The sequence below is a fragment of the Ruditapes philippinarum genome, unplaced genomic scaffold (assembly GCF_026571515.1).
Source record: "Ruditapes philippinarum isolate M1 unplaced genomic scaffold, ASM2657151v2 ctg10_1_1_1_1, whole genome shotgun sequence".
In the NCBI taxonomy this organism is placed as follows: domain Eukaryota; kingdom Metazoa; phylum Mollusca; class Bivalvia; order Venerida; family Veneridae; genus Ruditapes; species Ruditapes philippinarum.
In genome coordinates, this window is record NW_026866259.1 from 355,837 (window position 1) to 374,987 (window position 19,151).

At 33.1% G+C, this 19,151-nt stretch overlaps 1 protein-coding gene across 1 annotated transcript in view; it reads left to right on the forward strand.

Moving 5' to 3' along the window:
- The window catches only part of LOC132731938 (microtubule-actin cross-linking factor 1, isoforms 1/2/3/4/5-like), a 134,014-nt gene that overhangs the window by 85,764 nt on the left and 29,099 nt on the right, over nt 1–19,151 (forward strand). The window contains 28 exon segments of the mRNA XM_060718232.1: nt 1,044–1,208; nt 1,850–2,085; nt 2,442–2,571; nt 3,163–3,362; nt 3,527–3,605; nt 3,608–3,858; nt 4,020–4,349; nt 4,741–5,215; nt 5,594–5,763; nt 6,162–6,371; nt 6,687–6,800; nt 7,281–7,394; nt 7,630–7,842; nt 11,492–11,653; nt 11,994–12,164; nt 12,313–12,724; nt 12,963–13,180; nt 13,494–13,700; nt 14,153–14,272; nt 14,661–14,987; nt 15,285–15,494; nt 15,825–15,944; nt 16,442–16,550; nt 16,802–17,028; nt 17,282–17,506; nt 17,819–17,920; nt 18,163–18,329; nt 18,644–18,803. Coding sequence (XP_060574215.1) covers nt 1,044–1,208; nt 1,850–2,085; nt 2,442–2,571; nt 3,163–3,362; nt 3,527–3,605; nt 3,608–3,858; nt 4,020–4,349; nt 4,741–5,215; nt 5,594–5,763; nt 6,162–6,371; nt 6,687–6,800; nt 7,281–7,394; nt 7,630–7,842; nt 11,492–11,653; nt 11,994–12,164; nt 12,313–12,724; nt 12,963–13,180; nt 13,494–13,700; nt 14,153–14,272; nt 14,661–14,987; nt 15,285–15,494; nt 15,825–15,944; nt 16,442–16,550; nt 16,802–17,028; nt 17,282–17,506; nt 17,819–17,920; nt 18,163–18,329; nt 18,644–18,803 — 5,624 coding nt within the window.

Genomic DNA, 19,151 nt, shown 5'->3' on the forward strand with positions numbered 1-19,151 from the left:
AATGATTTGAATGCTGTGTGCATCTTACACATCTGCATTACTAATATGGGTGAATAAGTTCAAGTCTCAAGAGCAATGTTAAGACAGGGTTATTTGTCAGACAGGAGATAAAGTTATGGAAATGAATTCATCCCTCAGCTTGGAATCAGGATATTATGTACTTCTGCAAAATTTCAAACACTGTTCTTCTGGTAATGAAGCGTCCTACAGGGTTGTCATTAAAGTCAAATCTTAGAAAACAGTCTTTGACAGGTATGATAAAACTAAAATGTTGGTCTCAAAGTCAAAAATAAAATAAACCATCCCAGAAATTTTTTAATGACAACCCTGGTTTTGTCACTATATCTTATGACATGATTTCACCTTGGTGGGTAGTTTTGACTTTTTTCCAGAACACTTATGGTTTGGATTGGTTTGAAATATTGGAAGAGGCGGGCATGAATTATTGCTGACTTTAACCAGTTTGTCAGGCATGAGTTGAAAGTGACCACATTCTTTGTTAAATTTGTTTCTTTTTCTTTTTTTGTTGATGATAAATATTTTGATATTATTTTGTTACATTTTAGAGATTTTTTAAGTACATGTGTTTTGAAATGAATTCATCTCATCATATTGAAAGTAAATGTCCAAGAATGAAGTCACTTTTAACTCACCTTTCAAAATATGATTGTTATGATATTTTCTTTGCATTCACTTAACATTAGGATGTTATTCACAAAAGATGTAAATAAGGTCAGAGGGCATTGAGTACTTGTATTTTTTTTTGTTTTATTAAAAATTTGCCCTTTCCTTCCTTTTTAATGTCCCATATAGATATTTGTTTAATGTCCCCTTCAAATATTTTGTGTTAGATATTAGAATGTAGAATCTTATCTTATTGAGTTCTTGATATTGTTTTATTAGGCTGTGTATATTTTAGATTGAGATTTAGATTAAAACTTAACCTGAAAGAATGTTTAACCACTTTCTGACCTTATTTGCCTCATGTTGTATGATTAAAGAGTAGTTCTGCATGAATTCTTGATTTTCCCGCCATTTTCTAGGAAGCAGACGTATCAGTAGTATGATGTCGCCACGGTTACGAAGCCCTTCACCTACAATGGGTCAGTTTTCTTTCACCAATGATATTACAAGCCCGATGTCAGCATCGAGTGATTCTAGTGGTGTTGGGAGTAGAAAAAGCAGCTCTGATTTCCTACATTTAGACGGTGCGAGGGTTATTTCCCCATTTACCTTTTTGCTATATGCTATTATGTACATGTTATATATATAATGCCATTTTTCCTTTCCTGGTGAACTTTTCCTGGTACCTGTATTGTTATATCTGATTTACTTTTCCTTATCATTCCTTATCATAAGTCCTGATATTTAAAGATTATATGTATAAATGAAATATTTACCTTCGTTTGTGGTTTGATTTTTAACCTTTTTATCAGACTAACACTGTGGTTGATGAATATATTATATTTATTGACTAGTACACCAGTCAAGTTATATTTATTTTATGAACAATCACATGTTTGAAATAAAACTATCTTCTGTATATATTCAAAGCATGTAACATACCTTTAGTCAAATGTAATTCTTAGTTCAATCTAAATGAAATTTTGATACTCACACATGCATGATTTTATAATACAACTTTGTTTTGGTTAAAATAGTTCAAGATGTTTTGTACATGTAGGTTTGAAAACCATTATAATGTTTAGTTGGTATTCTCAAATAAATCTTAGTATATATTCCGTAGTTTCAAATAAATATATGTTCCTTAGAATCATATAAGTATGTTTGATTCATGTATTGTTGACAATAGAAAACTTATATCTGGAACATGTTCTTAATCAAGCAGACTTATCAGAGACACAGCAGGATTTGGTAGACATGAACCAGCGGTACGAGATGCTGGAAGAACGTCTTCTTGATCGACAACAGGAGCTGCAAGGCATGCTGGGAAGTGTGAAATCTTTCTTGCAAGACTTGGCCGACATTTTGAGCTGGTTGGATGTAAAAGAGAAAGATCTTGAAGGCTCTGTTGCTATAGCAACCAGTGAAAAAGAAGCCAAAAGGAGGCTTAAGGAACATGAGGTATAATGGGGTTTTATTTTGCTTTTTGAATTTTTTGTGATTTGTTGGCTTTGTTGCCTCTACTTAGATGCCCGCTGATGGCTGAAATAATATACAACAGGGCACCTAAGATTTTCTCCACCAGTTAAGCAGAAAAGTGACCAATAGACCTTTACTTTTACATTATCACTATTACAAATTGATATAAATTTAAATATTTAGTCAGAAGATGCATTACTTTCTTTTATAAACATAAATTACAGAAAATAATCTTTTGATTTGAAAGTTATTATTTTAACTCAGTTTATTTCAACTCTAAGACTTTGCATTTGAAACTATAATCAGTCATCAAAATAACATGTATAATGTTGAAACAGAGAGGCCATGCTGAGGTGTTGAGTAAAGAGACCTTGGTTGATGACATCAGAAAGAAAGGCCAGGATTTAATGAAGCGTAAACGTGGAGTACCTGGTATAGATATGGTCCAACAGCAACTTGTTGACCTAGGTAAATACATGCTGGAAACATTTTACTTAAATTTTCGAAATATAAAATTTTTCTCTCTTGATATTTGATACAGGTGTCAGCTTAAACTGTATATATTGATATTAGTTAATATTTATTACAATAAGTAAGTTTAATTCATTTATGACCAAAGTACATAGTTGAACTCTTAATTGACAGCTTCTCTCAAATTTATTCTGTTACTGTGGCGATGAACATGGTGTGAAAGCATTATATAAACAAAACAGGTTTCAAACCATAGCAATATAGAAAAAAAAACAATGTTAAAGAATACAGAAACAAAAAACCTGTATTACTACTTTACTTAGAATTTATTGAAGTTTGATGTTGTACTAAGCTATAAGCTTATAGACACACTCTTAATTCTGTTCCTGGATATGACCAGTATTGAGCAATGAGTGTTCTTTGCTCTAGGTAACAATTACTTGCCTCTGATGGATTTGAACCTGCTTAGCTTGAAATTCTTAGATTTCTTGTCAGACATGTTAACCACTTGGCCATTCTGTCACTTTAACCTATAATATTATTGTTAATATAGATGTCAAGATCAGTGTCTGATTTTATTTGTTTCAGATGAGAAATGGTTGGGTGTAAAGGTATCGTCAGAACAGCAGAGAAAGTTGTTAGAGGATATTGTAGCTGACCTGAAGACATACAAAGATGCCGGTGTTCATCTACAGAAGTGGATTGCACAGAAAGAGAAGATGGTAGCCGTACTTGGTCCAGTGGCTACAGAACCTTCAATGATTAAAAACCAGCTTGAGCAAGTCAAGGTATGAAGTATTTTACTTGTCCAAAAATTCTTGAAATTGTAAAAAAAAAATAAAATTTTTTGAATAATTTGTGTAAATATCTTTTCTTAAGTGTCAGGCCTGATCATTGCTTTTATAGTTTGTAATGAACTCTTTGGTACTCATTTCTACTTTTGTCTCAATAGGTGTTACAAGAAGAACTCCGAGGCCAGGAACCACTGTACGACAAATTCATCCAGTCAGGAAATGCTGTACATGACAAATGTATCCAGAATCTAAAGATGCTGCTCACATCACTGAAAAAATGACAGCCATTAGTAAAATGTGGGAAAGATTGAGTGACAAACTCTCCGAACGTGAAAAGAGCTTAAACTCGGTCGAAGGTCTCAGTCAAGAGTTCAGTGATACTCTACAAGATCTAAGTGGTTGGATGTCGGACTATATGACCACATTAGATAACCTTCCACCTGTCACTACAACTCCAGAAAAACATGTAGAGCATTTGAGAGAAATAAAGGTAAGCAGTGTAAAGAAGAAAATCTTTTTTAATCTGTTGTGGAAAACTTTATGTTAAGATACATTTAAATACATCCTTGGGGGTTGTTGATTACTATAATCCGTATAATCTAAAGAGAAAAAAAGAAGTTTCACAAGAAATTATATAATATCAATTTACAGGAACTAGAAGCAGAAAGAAAGAGGCAGATACCATTGTTGGAGAAAACCAAAGAACTTGCTAAGAAACTTAGTGACAACACCAAAGATGCCAACACAAAATTTGAAATAAAAAATAAAATCGCCAGTGTAGAGAAACCAATGGTTGAGGCAGAGAAGAAGTTGCAGATGAGGAGTAATGAGGTGTCTAAGATGAGCGAGCAGGGCGACAAGTTCCGAGGCTCATGCCAGGACCTCATGGCTCTTCTAGAAGACCTTAAAGACAAACAAGCACATATGGAGCCCCTGTCTGGTGATGCCAACATCCTGAAGAAACAGGCACAACAAAATAAGGTATTACTCGAAGCATTGTTATATTTGTCCTGCATAGCATTTAGTTTAGAAAATTTTGCCATATAAATCTGTTAAATGCTTTATATATATATTTTATGTCTTACAAATATTTTGAATCATGAGATAAATTCATTTACCATATATGTCATTTATTAGGGTATTCCGTATCATTTATGGGTGTTAAATTTAATGAGGCACTTTATTGTAAGACTTTACTTGTGCAGTGTGCTCAAAGAATTGAGAATTTTGCCTAAACTGTTAAACCATTATTCATAAAATCTATATATAAACAGTCCAATGTCTTTACATTTATAAAAAATATAACATGCAAAAATCAGTTATAAATCGTGAACTGACAAAAATATTTCTATAACTGTATATTCATTTTCAGGACTTCTTGAGAGATTTGAACAACTTGGCACCAGAAATCAAAGATGTTGCTGACAAAGCAAAGCAGTTTGGATCCAGCTCCTCCCCTGCCATGAAATCATTGGTTGATACTGTGAAAACCATTCAGGATCAATGGGAGGGGCTAAGAGATGCAGCCAATGACAGGGAGGATCAGCTTGAGACCAGTCTGAAACATGCCCAGAATTTCCAGGCTCAACTTGACAAGATGGGACTGTGGTTACAGCTGACTGAGGATAAAATGGACGGTTTGACACCAGACACAACCGATCAAGATAGCGTTGCCAAGAAACTGAAGGAGGCCCAGGCTCTACGTGGAGATGTCCTCAAATTCTCCTATGATCAGGAGTTGTTGAATCGTGAGGGGCAGTCTCTGATGGACGCTGTTGAAAGTGATAAAGGTTTGGTGAAAGTTAGACTGGAGGACTTAAACCAGAGATGGGATAATATAAATGAAGGTAAAATACGAAATGATGTATGGGTCTCTTGGATCTTCTTTTTTCAAAATTTTCAAAGTTTGCCAACAAATCTTTGGCATATTTGCTAGTTTTAATGTTAATTTTTAGGACATATGATAATTTTAGTGAAAATTCTTAAATGGTCAACCAGACTTGATGGTTTTTTGTTTTTTTTTAAACGGTCTTAAAAAGTTAAGGGTTTAATTAAATATAACCATAGGGAGCACATGCAAGTTTTGCCAATTAAACATCAATTACATAAATATTTAAAAAAGTACTCACGATATGGTTTCCCTCTAAACTGATCGTAAAAAGCATCTGTTAACATGTAATTAATTCTATCTGATCTTTCAAATTCAAGATTTCTACTTATTTCAGGCCTAGGTGAACGCATCCAGAGTTTGGAAGACCTTAGTGGTAAACTTACTGACTTTGATGAATGCACTAGAGATTTGAACTCAACACTGAAAAAACTTGAGGACAAGCTAGAGTCCCATAACAGACTGGGCTCGTCTGCCAAGGACCCAAAACACCAGGATAAAATTAGGGTGAGTAGCATACATTGGATTAAAAAAGAGTCTCCTTATATTGTTTGTATGGTTGACATTGATTTAGAATGCACCAGAAGACGGATGTATATCCTTCGTTTTATTTACTTGTCCATGATTACTTGCCTTTCACCGCTGTATGTTCGAGGGGCTCCAGCCTCTTCAGATCCTTCATGTGAGAATGATATCCAGCTAGCATACAAAATGTCTGTGGTTCTATACAGGTGCCTGTTTGTGCCTGATATCACAGTTATTATCGGAGGATTTATTTATTTACCATGAATAATTTACAAAGTTGTCATAATGAGAAATTATTGTGATGTAGCACTGTTAAATACGTGTATGTTTTTGAAATTTGACCTGTTATAAAGAAATGTTAATATTTTTTACAATAATAGAGTCTTCAAGATGATGTCAAAGCCTTGAACTCCCAGCTTGATTATGTGGAGGGGGTCTTGCAGGGTATGGATGATGGTGAGGGTGGCCTGCCCGCTGGCAAGGTACGAGAGGTACAAAACGCAAAACAGAAACAAGCTGACCTTCAGCATCAGTTACAGGAGTTGATACAAGACATGGAGGCGGGCACTCAAATCGTGGACCAGTTCAAGGTCAGAAACATGAAATTTGATACTAATAGAGTCAGACAAATTTCACATTGTATCTTGCCATAATCATTCTTGAATGATGTAATTATAAAAGTATATAATATCTGTAAAAGGTAAATCTAACATAGCTAATAAATTATTGATAGCTTTTGTTCTTTGAGATAGAGATTTCCTATGTAAGAATTGAATCATTTGCTACTAGGGTATTTTGATATAGATAGTTAGGAATTTATGTGCATAGGCAGTAGTTAGGAATTTATGTGCATAGACAGGCCATTATTTGTTTTAGGGCTGTAAGGGTTAACTTATATGTTACAGGGTGCTATTAAGAGAACTGGATCGCATGTGTCTCAGCTAGAATCCGAGCTGATGAACATGAGTCCAGTTGCACGTGATGAGGGTACACTGAGGATGCAAGAACGTCAAATTGAGGTATGATTTCTTAGATTTACAGTTATATTGAATGTAACACTGCTGAATTTGTGTAATGGACTTGACCTACTTCAAACTTGAAACAGTCCATTTGTAGTTTTAAGGATTTTAAGCTCAAAATATTAAAATTAAGCAAAAACCACTAAATGTGTGAAATGGACTTTCCATGTTTCAAACCAGCCAAGTCCTTTCATTTTAAGGAAAAATTCAAAATACGTACTGAATAAAAAGTGAAGAGAGCAAACCATGGTGAAGTGACAGGGATGGTGAACTTGGTTGGCAATTGTCACATTGGTAGATTCTGTAGCCGCCAGCAGTCCGAGAAATAAATGTAACTTGGTTGTCAAACTAGTGTTTAGCCCAACTAAAAGAAAAACTGTGATGATCTATTTTACTCACTTTATTTAAAACATAACAGTTATATTTCTATGGAAATGTGAGTGAATAAAGTTAGTTTTCTGTATTTCCATTTTATTTTAGGACTTTATATCCCGTGTTAATGACATCGACAACATGCTTGAAGACCTTGAAAATCAATATGAGACTCTGAAAGCAGACGGCTTTGTTACTGCATCAGACGGTCTTAAAGGACAGGTATTTAGTGACAATGTTTTAGTTTTATTGGTTTTATGGTCAGAAAATAGATTCATTTAAATATTAAAAGAACAGTAATGCACAAATACAGAAGCATTGATTTATTTAGATAATTAGATTTTTTTTGTAGAACTTGATCCTACTGAAATTAAAAGACTGTGGCAAATAATTAACAAGTGATTAAAGTATTAAGTTTGTTAGGTTTTTTATGTTCATTTTATGTCTCTCTTCATAGCTGGATATATTAAGGAACCAACAAGAACATTTACGAGAAGTATCGGATGAAAGAAAAGCCGAGATCCAGACTGTATCCCAAGCTCTCGAAGCAGTCACAGATAATCTTAGAAGAATGAGAACCAGTATAGACCGGGCGGCAGACGAACTTGAGATGCATGAACCGATTGGAAGTGACGTAAATGCTATAAAACGTCTACAAGATGAACTTAAGGTGAGCAGTAGTTGTGTATTCATATAATTATTGTAGACCTTTTTCTTTTACATAAATCATAAGTATACATATATATTCTTCATAGGTTTATTGTACATTTAGTTAAAAGTTTTTTTCTGCCGCAATTTTAGAATATTTTCGGTTCACCAATTTCTTTTTATATTTATAAGAGTTTTACAGACATACATGTATGGATTTGGAATTTTTATGTTGTATACATTAATCAGTTATCATTTAATACAGTGTCATATACTGATATTATATTTTATTTAATTAAGAAGAAATGGGTGAATTTTGTGTTAGATTTTTATTAGCTTGACTGTAAAATTAGTTTTCTTGCATTTTTTAACAAAATTATAAGAAAAGTCTTCATTAACAGTGTATGATTTTTTACATAGTCATTACTTGTATTTATATAGAACATAGCTAATTTCATATATATGTTTTTTACTTATTATTTAAAGATTATATATGCATCATGCTAATTGATGCTATTTTAACAAAAGTGCTAAATTGAGGGCTGAAATACCAGTAATTGTTGCACTGAAGTTCATTTTGATTTCACCTAATTTATTAGGCCCAGTGTTAAATTAAAAAAGTTTGTAAGTTTTTTTTAAATGTTTTTTTTTACCATAGTAATAAATAAAAAATATACAAAAGTAAATTTAACATTTTCATAATTATATTCTTTAAACAGCGGATGAAGGTAACACAGGAATGGTTTTGTGCAACTTGAAACACTCTTTGACCTAATTTATGTGTTGTCATGCTAATTTTGCTGCTTAAGGATCCAGTTTTTACTGCTTATTGCCTTAGTTTTTTACGAGTAAAATTGATTGGGGGAGATGCTAGTATTTAGTCTGTTGGTGGGATACAAATCTATATCCCTTTCTTTCCTTATCAGAATAACCTCATTTTCACTTCCCTTATCTTTTATATCTTTGCTTTTTTTTCATCTTTCTGGTTAGTGTATTTCTTTCATATTTTTAAATCGCTTTAGCATTCTTAAATTTCCTTGAATAGAATTATAGTTATCAAATATAACTGACAATACATACACAGTTTCTGATACAGAGCCTCTGTAGCTGAGTGGTTAAGGTCCCGGACATTAATATACTTGTCCAGTACTGCTGAGAGTTTGAATCCGACTCGTTTCATGGGATTCTATTGTTCTGAAGCTATCCAGATAGCTATTGAAGTTTGATGGTTCTACTCAAGTGCCAATGCATGCTTAAAATAATGTGCAGTAGGGCATCACTTTGCGATGCAATGTGCAGGAAAGTTTCAATTTGACCTTGACTGCATTGGTTTGATTTAAACTTCGACCTAGTAAAACAAGTATACAATAACATACCTGTAGAATAGAATTTTCGTGAACTTTGACCCCCTGGGAGAAAAGCAACCTACTAGCATCTCAATGTGACAACTAAATGGCTAAACAATCCTAGTAATTTTCAATGCTATCTTGCTTTTAGTCTGGGTAATAGATTGTATTTTAACCCTTAGAAGTGTGTGGTTGATTTTTATTAGATTTTATTATTTTGAAAGAGGAAAACATTAGTTATGCTTTGCAGTTGAAGGCTATCTGTTTCATTTACATATTTCTTCAAAGCAAGAGACCAGTTTTAAGACTCAAGCATTTGATTGGTTGATTATATGAGTTTATTTTTATCATTGACCAATAGCAGCAATTGTTGCATTTGACATTATGAGACAAACATTGGTATTGGTCAGTTTTCGAATATGAGCTCAGAATTGCTAGAGTTTTTGTATTCTGGTCTCTGAATCTATGGCATTGTTGGCATAGTTTGTCTAGATTGATAATATAGTACAATACACAATTTATGTAAATTAAAGCACATTCTTATATGCGGAAATAGATAGGCTTTTCTTTTTAGTCATATACAATGGAAAATGCATGCATGCCCTGTTTTAATAAAAACTGCTGTATGCACTTTGTAATGTAAAGACAAGTTCTGTTGATAATTTTGTAACTGCAGCCTAAATTTATACAATTTTTAGTCTAAAAGTACTTTTCTCTTTTCTTCATAATTATTATTATACAAATTTCTGCTTCTTCTTGAAATGCTATCAATTGTAAGGAAGTGTTTTTTTCCAGAATACACTTGAATACTAAAAGTTCACTTTGTGTCTATCAAGTTTCATTTTATTTTTTCACTTCCACTATAAAATTTAGTGTGATTTCCTTTTACTTGTGCTACTGCTATTATGATGATGATTATTATAGATAAAAAGTTGAGTTGTTTTATGATCAACAAAATAAGGAGATGTCAAACTTTTACAATATTAAAGTAACACTATAGGCGATTTGAATTTAGAAAATAGTGATGCAAACTTGCACCTTTCTAAATTTTGGTTTGTTTATTATGGAAATTTGGTGTGATTTGAACTCCAGTTACAAGTGAATGTTCTTATAGAATTTTGTAGAAACTAGAGAAGAACTGGTTAAATTAGCCCTATGTATTATCTAGATAATGATTTTGCATGCACAGTGCTACTAAATATGGGTAATTCAGCTGAAGGTCAAGTACAATATTACTATATATAAGGGTAGGAGTTAACTCTACAAATATGTGTCCTTGACCAAGTGGTTAAGGTTGTGGACTTCAAACCACGTGCCTCTCACTACTGTAGGTACGAGCTGTGCAAGAGTCTTAGGTTTTTATTCATGTTTGAAATATCTACTCTGTTCAACAGTGTTGCCTGTTTGTGCCTGAAATAATGCACAGAGGGGCACCTGAGGTCTTCTTCCACCAGTAAAGCTGGAACGTCGCCATATTACCTATAATGTGTCGGTGTGATTTAAAACCCAATCAAAGAAATTTATAGAAATACAAACATGCTGTTAGGTTATGATCAATATAATGTGAGATGAAGCATTTGTTAGAACCAGTATTTTAGATAAAAAAAATGTGTGTGCTGTGTTTATAGAACACAAAAGTACAAGGAAAAAATATGTAGATCTATCTATGAATTGTTCTTAATAACATTTTTGTGAAAACATAATATATAAAAAAAATTCTAGTTACTGTATTTTACCTATAGAGCTCATGTACACATTCCAAGGATTCATATAGATTTTAATATTTTAATCCTAACAGTACAGAAACCTAAAGCGTTTACCATCAGTAAAGAACTTGATAACCTATTACTTCCTACAGTTTAACCAGGTTCTTTACTTATTGGCAGATCATCATTCTGTCAAATTTTACAAAATTGATGGACTGCTTCAAAATGAAAGCTGGAAAAATTCATGAAGATATTTAGTAGAGGAACAGATTAATGGATGATAAAGCTCTAGGAGCTGATGAGATTAACTAATAAAAGAGACATTGCTGTATATTGAATTTAGTGGGGAAAATATTGTAGTGTCTTTCGCTTACTTAAATTGCATATTTTGTGGGGTTTAAGCATGGTAAATATGGTAATATTAATTATTTGGTTATGCTTAGAAAGAAATATTGTAGTTGTCAGGGGGATTGGAAGCATGGTTATATGACAAGGGATATAGATAAGGGGCTTAATGTAAGCTATATGTATATGAGAATGAGTGCTTAATAGGTAAAATATGGTAAAAAGAAATATGCTCCAAGAAAAATGTATAAGAAAAATCCTTAAATATTTTCAGCAATTCCAACATGGTGTATTTGATAATTTATCGAAACGAGTTCAGGGTGTTACAATGGAGGCGCAGCAACTTATCCAGGGGGCAGCACCTGGAGTGGACACATCTAGTGTGGAGGCAGACCAAGAAAGTCTGATGGATAAATGGAACAGCCTCAATACCAAGGTAAAAAAGACTGTTACTCTTATTGTATGAAGCTGAGTGATTGAATTATTTGTATTTTCAAATCCAGTCAGATTCCTTCATTAGAGTAAGCTATCCAGAGAGCTTACATAAGGTTAATGGCTGAAAGTTACAAAGATGTCACAAAACATTTAATTCAGAGATATTGGTGAAGTATTTCTTTTAAGTATTTGCGGAATTTTTAGTAAGGGTGGTAATATGGTAAAAAAAACATTAAATCAGTTTTCATTTTAAAATTGTACACCCAATTAGAATTTTGTTAAAAGAAATTATTATTATTGAACTATGATATTCATGTATTTATTATTCCATTTCATCTCAGGTTTCAGAAAGAGACCGTAACCTGGACAACGCTATCCTCCAATCTGGAAAATTCAATGATGCATTGAAAAATCTCAGTGATTGGATGAAAGAGACAGAAGATCTGGTAGCCAATCAGAAATCTCCCTCACCAGATTATAAAGTTGCCAAAGCACAGCTACAGGAACAAAAAGTAAGTGAACATTACTTGTGACAATGTGAAAATAGAATAATGACAAAAATATTTGACATCTCTGTGTACTTTTATCTTCAGAATGAATTCTATATTAGAATTTTATATAGTATTTATGAATATAACTAAATTTATGATTTATTTCCAGTTCTTGCTTAAAATGCTGGATGACAGAGCACCAACTGTGAAATCAGTGAAAGATTCTGGGGAAAACTTACAGAAGACACTTGAATCAAGGGAGCGTAAAGCCATTCAGAGCCAGATAGGGCAACTTGACAAACGCTGGGATGAACTCAATTACCAGGCAGGTCAGAGGTCAAAGGTACTTGAAGATATTATCGGTATTGCCCATGAGTTCCAAGAAGTACGTGAACCACTAATTGGCTGGTTAGACTTGGCTGAGAAAAAGTTTGCAAGCCTTGAACCAACAGCAATGGATACCAGTGGTATTGAAAATATAATCAAGAGTCTAGAAGACATGGAGCAGGAAGTGAAGCAGAAGGATGAACTCATCAAGAAGCTTGCAGCTGTTGGCAAAGAACTCCAGAATCACTGTAAAGGTAAAAATCCTGAAATATAGGGGCTTTTATAGTATAACAACATTGAAATATTTAGAAACATTTTATCTTTGTTATGATTGATGAACATGATCATTTTATATATAGATTCGTGAAAGTGTATAATTTGTTTTCTTTAAAATGTGAAAACTATTTATCGTAGTTTAAATTTATTGAACCAGATTTGTTATCATAGGAAATTTTTTTTTATTTCTATTTAAAATTTTTTATTTTATTTTAGGTGATGATGTGAAAAATGTTCAAAGAAAAATTGATGATGTTCAGTCAAGATTTGCTGAGCTCAGCGACAAGTTATCTGACACACTAGAGCAGATGGAAGAAGCTCTCCCATTGGCTAAGAATTTCAATGATGCCCATTCCAAATTCATTGATTGGTTGGTAAAAATGGAACCAAAATCAAGGCTTAAAGATACAAATGAGCCTGAAGAACAAGTTATGGTAAGTACACAGACTGTCTTGGAAGAGGACCTGTGTGAATATCTCTGTATTATAAGTTTATGGTTTACAGACCTCAAATTTAGGAAGTACAGTTAAGTAAATGAGCTATCTACCACAATTTCTGCAGAAAAAAATTCAGGTGGAAAAATCGGCTTTAACATTACTCACCGGTACGCATTTCACCACCATCTCATCTAAATCATTCATTGTTTAGTGAATATAAGTTTTCAAAGTAATCACTTGGGATTTTGTATGTGAAGTGAATATGTTGAATGAAAAATGTTACTCATTAATTGATATATTCATATTCTAGCAACTTCTGGAAGAGGTCAAGGCCATTGAACCAATTTTGGAGATCATGAACAATGATGGGAACCAGTTAGCAGAGCTCGCACCAGGTGATGCCGGGTTCAAGGTGGAGGATACCCTTGCTAAAAATCTGAAGAGATTTGAAGCCGTGAACGAGGCCATTCAGAACAAGGCAGATAAATATAGAGCCTCAAAACTGAAAAATGCTGAGGTAAAAACATTTTTAATATTTTCAAGCTATCAATACTATTAGCTTATTTGGGACTAGGAGGAGGCCACTAACACCTAGACATAAAGTTTTCTTACTTTTATTTATAAGTGTGGCTTGGTAATCATGTGAGGAATCTGTCAAGGTAGATTAACATATGGAAGTGGGATAGTCCTATTTAGTTGCTTATCTGGGTTTTAAATGAACAGAGGACTCCCTTCAACATAAAACTTAACAAGAAAAAATGAAATTAGGTTTTTTTACATTGTCCTGTACATATTCAATACAGAAATAAATTTGTTGAGTATACAATTAAGAATTATACATGTATCAAATTAGAGGACACAGGGTAGACTTATTATGGTATTAAAGCTGAATATGAGCTTCACTGTGGTATCATCCGGTGAAAAATTATCTTTTTATGAATGTTTCAGCAATTATTGATGTATTTTAAGGTTATGTGTACAATAGAAGATCTACAAGAGTGGTTTGAGGATGAAGAAAAGGCCCTTACAGCATGTGAACCAATCAGCTGTGAGCCAGCAAAATTACAGAAACAATTAGCCAATCAGAAGGTATAATCAATTGTTATTACTCATATGAAGAAAATCATGTACATGTATGTGATAATGTTTCTTAAGAAAGCAAATACCTGTTATAATAAAAAAAATCAAGAAAATAGGAGGGATCACTTAGTTAATCAAATTAACTGAAGCACAATTTAAGAATTTTGAGAAAATACATTTATAGAATATCATACATGAAATTAACAACTGTTGGGTGGTGAATATCGATTTAAGCTAAGCACTCAAAAACTGACTGTAAAAAAAAATGTTTGGGTATTTTGACAATTTATTACCATCCTATGTCAAATTGCCATAAATTCAGCTGGCTTACTTGTTAAGGTCAGGGATATATGCATGTAGTTCCTTGTCATTTGAGTTATTGTGATTTAACTTTCAGGCAATGAATGATGACATCAACGCACAAAAGGTAAAAGCCCGAGACACGATAGCAGCCGGTAAACGTTTGATTCGCGAGGGTTCAATGGATGACGATGGAACATTCAATAATAAGATGGAGGCTCTAAAACAGAAGAGTGACACGGTGGCGAAGCTTGGCAGTGATCGGTTAGTACAGCTGGAGCAGGCCATGCCGTTGTCAAGGACGTTTGTAGAGACTCACCAGGACCTTCTGAAATGGTTCCAAGAAGTTGAACCTGCCATTGCCGAGTTAGAGGTCATGTCCATAAACCAGGAAACTGTTAAGAAACAACAAGATAGGGTCAAGGTCAGTGATCTGAATGTAGAATTAAGTGTATGTACAAAGTAACAGGAACATAATAATTGAATGTTGTCAGAAATTAAAGATAACCGAATAGGAGAGTATAATTATCAATTACTAAGAGATGAAATAACATAAAAATCATAAATGATGTTTATTTTTGTTTTTTTTGAATTCGTATTATTTTCTTTCACATATTTGTTGTTCTATAAACTATTGTCTTTAAGAATTGTTAAACTGAACTTATCCTTTATATCTAGTAGATATAATCAGATATATATACCTTCTGAAATTTGTATCTAGGTGTTAAAACAAGATCTACAGGATAATAAACCACTTGTTGACAAGTTGAACAAAACCGGCCTTGCCTTGACTAAACTGTCCTTGAAACCGGATGACATTGAGCTGGTGCAGAATACAATGGATGATGATAACAAGAGAGTTGAGGAGATCCGACGTGCTGTCCGTGATCGTTCTATGTCCATAGACGAGGCTCTTCAACAATCTGCCGAGGTAAATTAGTTTATTATGTCTGTTATTACTACTTATTTGTAAGACAGTGATAATTAATTTTGTGTTAAGAATAAAATTTTGTAAAAATATTCGTTTTTGTGTAAACGTCTTTCAAATTACATATCTAATGAAAAGAAAAGATAGGATATCTTGTTAAAAACTGCTTAAAGAGTCAAGCCAAGGGAAAAAAGGTAGAGTTGTGGTTTGGCGCAAATTGTCTACTTTGTAAAATTGTTTTGAAGATTTCTCTTACTGTTGAAGATGAACATTATAAGCCCTAGTGCTACAAGTGTACTAATAACTATATGTAATATTATTATATAATTACAGTTCACAGATAAATTAGAGAACATGTTAGAGACTTTGACCACTACAGAAGAAATGGTCACCAATGCCCAGGCTATATCAGCTCATCCAGATAAAATACGTGAACAAATGGCTGATAATAGTGTAAGTTAAACGTTCTTAGAGACTAACAAATTATGATGTTTGAAGTGTACTAGAAGCAGAGTGATTGTATCTTTGAAACATTTTTTGGGGTCTCGATGTGCAAGTGGTTAAGGTCGCTGGCACTCCACCTGCTTGAGACCTTGGTGGCTTTTTCATGTCAGGACACTTCGTCTGACTAGCTAACAGAATGTTGGGTGATTTTTCTAAGGTTTCAACTCGCACTTAAAATGATGCTTGGAAAAGTCAGTCTAAAGGTCTTTGGCTGCATGTAAAGCTTAAACATCACCATGTGGCCGTTAATGTGTGGTTTAAAACTCTTATCACTGATAAAAAATATCACATTTGTTAAATAAATGGAAGTATTCAATAGTTGTAAACAACAAATGACTTATGACCATTTTTCATGATGTGAAATAACTTAATATTTATGATGGTTTCTAGACATAAACATAAGATTATGTTTGTCACCTCTCTCTTTTATTTTTTTTTGTATACAGACTTTGATTGAAGACATGCAGATGAGATTATCTGCCCTTGAATCAGTACAAAACGCAGCAGAAGAACTGATCAAACAAGCATCTAACTCCCAAGATGATGCTGTCAAAGGTATGTTTCACCTTGTTATCTAGGGAAAAGTATGTAATGTCTTTCTATCTTGTGATATTTTGTTTATTAAATCTTTTTACATAGAGAAAAAGGTTCATATTCAAAATGGCCTGCAAAATAAAGTTAAAAAACAATTTGTTAGTTCAAATGAAATGAAAGTTTTGTGACTATGTTAAGGAAATCATTTGATGAAACGTGTTGGGTACCTATATTGATACATATCTTACTAATAAATATTTTGTTCCACACAGATGTAAAATCTAAACTACTTGACCTTGTTAACTTGTATGAGAAAATCAATGACGGGGCAAACACTCGTAACATTGAGCTTGAAGATACGATTGAAGTTGCCGATAAATTCTGGGATGATCTTAACTCACTACAGCGTACCCTCAAAGACCTGTCAGACACATTAGCCAATCAGGAGCCTCCTGCATTAGAGCCGTCAATCATCCGTGAACAACAAGATACTCTGGAGGTAATTAACGTTTAAATTGCGATATTAGAGGAATTTCTTCATGTTATATTAGAATAAAAACATGCACACAACACACTAACCATGAAGTGATAATAGTAATGTTTAGTTTTTCCCTGTATCCTCAAATCATTAAAATACAGAATTTAGTCAATGAATTGAATGTAAATGCATTGATATCCTTTAAGGCAAACCTTTACTGGTAATTCTATTATTCTATTCTATTATAATAATAAAAATCATTATTACTTTTCAGGCACTCCGTGATGACATTGAAGCCAGTCAGTTTGATCTTGATGAAGTACATGAGACCGGGGAACAGCTCCTTAAATTATGTGGGGAACCAGATCGACCAGAAGTACAAAAACACATTGATGAGCTGGACAATAACCTACTCTCTATTACTGGAGAGTTTGATAAAAGGTCAAGGACTTTGGAAGAAGCCCTAGAGAAATCCATGCACTTCCAAGATGAACTTATGGTAAAAAGAGATTTGTAATATATCAGTATTGTATCAAAACAGTTTACCAATGGCAAAATTTTAAAATTAAGATTGTGGACTTTGTTGGTTTTAAATTGACCAATGACATAGTTCTATTTGGAGGTTATAAACCATTACAACATTTAGATAAAAGCATTCATTTAGCATCTGTTTACATTTCTTGAAAATATTTCTGAAGAAAGAAACTGTTCTAAAGTATATTTAATGAGTTCAAGAAAAGCAGAAATGAAAAAGAAAGTTTCATTGTGTAAAATGCAATAGTTTTTATGTTGTTTTTGTTTTGTTTTTCAGAAAAGTCTTGTATGGCTACAGAAACGTGAGGACAGATTGAAGGAATTGACCCCTGTGGCTGGAGATTTCAACACCATAAAAGACCAATGGAATGAGGTTAAGGTAAGTGTCAAAAGTCTTGTGCACAATATATTCTAATATACAATGTTCAGAAAGTCATTTAGTCTGCACCCTGTCAGATGTATTCATTGTTTTAGTCCAACAAGCATTTTTAAGGTATTTACGGTCCACATAAATTTCATTAAAAATATTGAATACATGTATGTGAAAAACATTATATCATAATTTTATTGTGATTAAATAAGCAATCATTCATATCTTTAATATATTTTTATCAATTTCAGGCATTCAAGCTGGAGGTTGACCCGAAGCATGCTGATATTGAGTCCCTAAACCAGAAGGCCAAGGACCTTACAAAGGACGCGAGCCCCGACCAGTCTGTGTTTGTTAAAGAACCAGTCTCAGCTGTAAACAAGAGATGGGATGGTCTTTTGTCCGGAATCAGTGACAGGTATTTATTAATACATACATGTATCAAGTATTTCACCTGTTTTTAGGAAAAGGAAATAATGATGTATTTAAGTAATAAACTTGTTTCAAAGGAAGGACAAATTGAATTTATAGCAAATTGTGTATTTTTGTACCTTTATCTGATACATATTAAGTTGGGCATGTATGTTTTCATTAGTCTGGAAATGAAGGTGCTTCATTCATTAAATCATTTGATTAGTTTTATGAATCGAGAAAAATCAATTTTCTTTAGAATGAATAATTTCAATTAACTTTGATAATATGTATAATCAAGAATTTTTTTATTTTTTTCAGACAACGGGACTTACAGCTGGCCATGTTGAATGCTGGTCAAATTGACCATGCTACAACTGAGTTATTGGCCTGGATGGACAAAACTGACCAGACCCTTGATGAAAATAAACCTGTGTATGGAGACAGGAAGCTGGTGGAAATAGAGCTGGCCAAACATAAGGTATATAACTGTTTATATAAAGTATTTTGGCAAACTGAAGCAAGCTGAATAGGGGATGGAAATTAAGTCATATGGTCATGTTTCCAAAAACTGTGAAAATATTTACATTCTAGAAATAAGTTTTCCTAACTAGAGTTTGGAAGCAATTCTAAACCAATGAGAGTTTTAAAAAAGTGAAAAATTTCAAGTCAGATTTTGGGGATGCTCGTTTACATGCAATTATAATACCTTTTGTAAAGTATTGAAGATAGAAGGTTCTGGTACTTTTAATTTTTATTAAAGCTGATATTTTCAATGTGAAGTTATTGAAATAAATACACTTATCAGTTTCAACTCTCTGTATTTCCA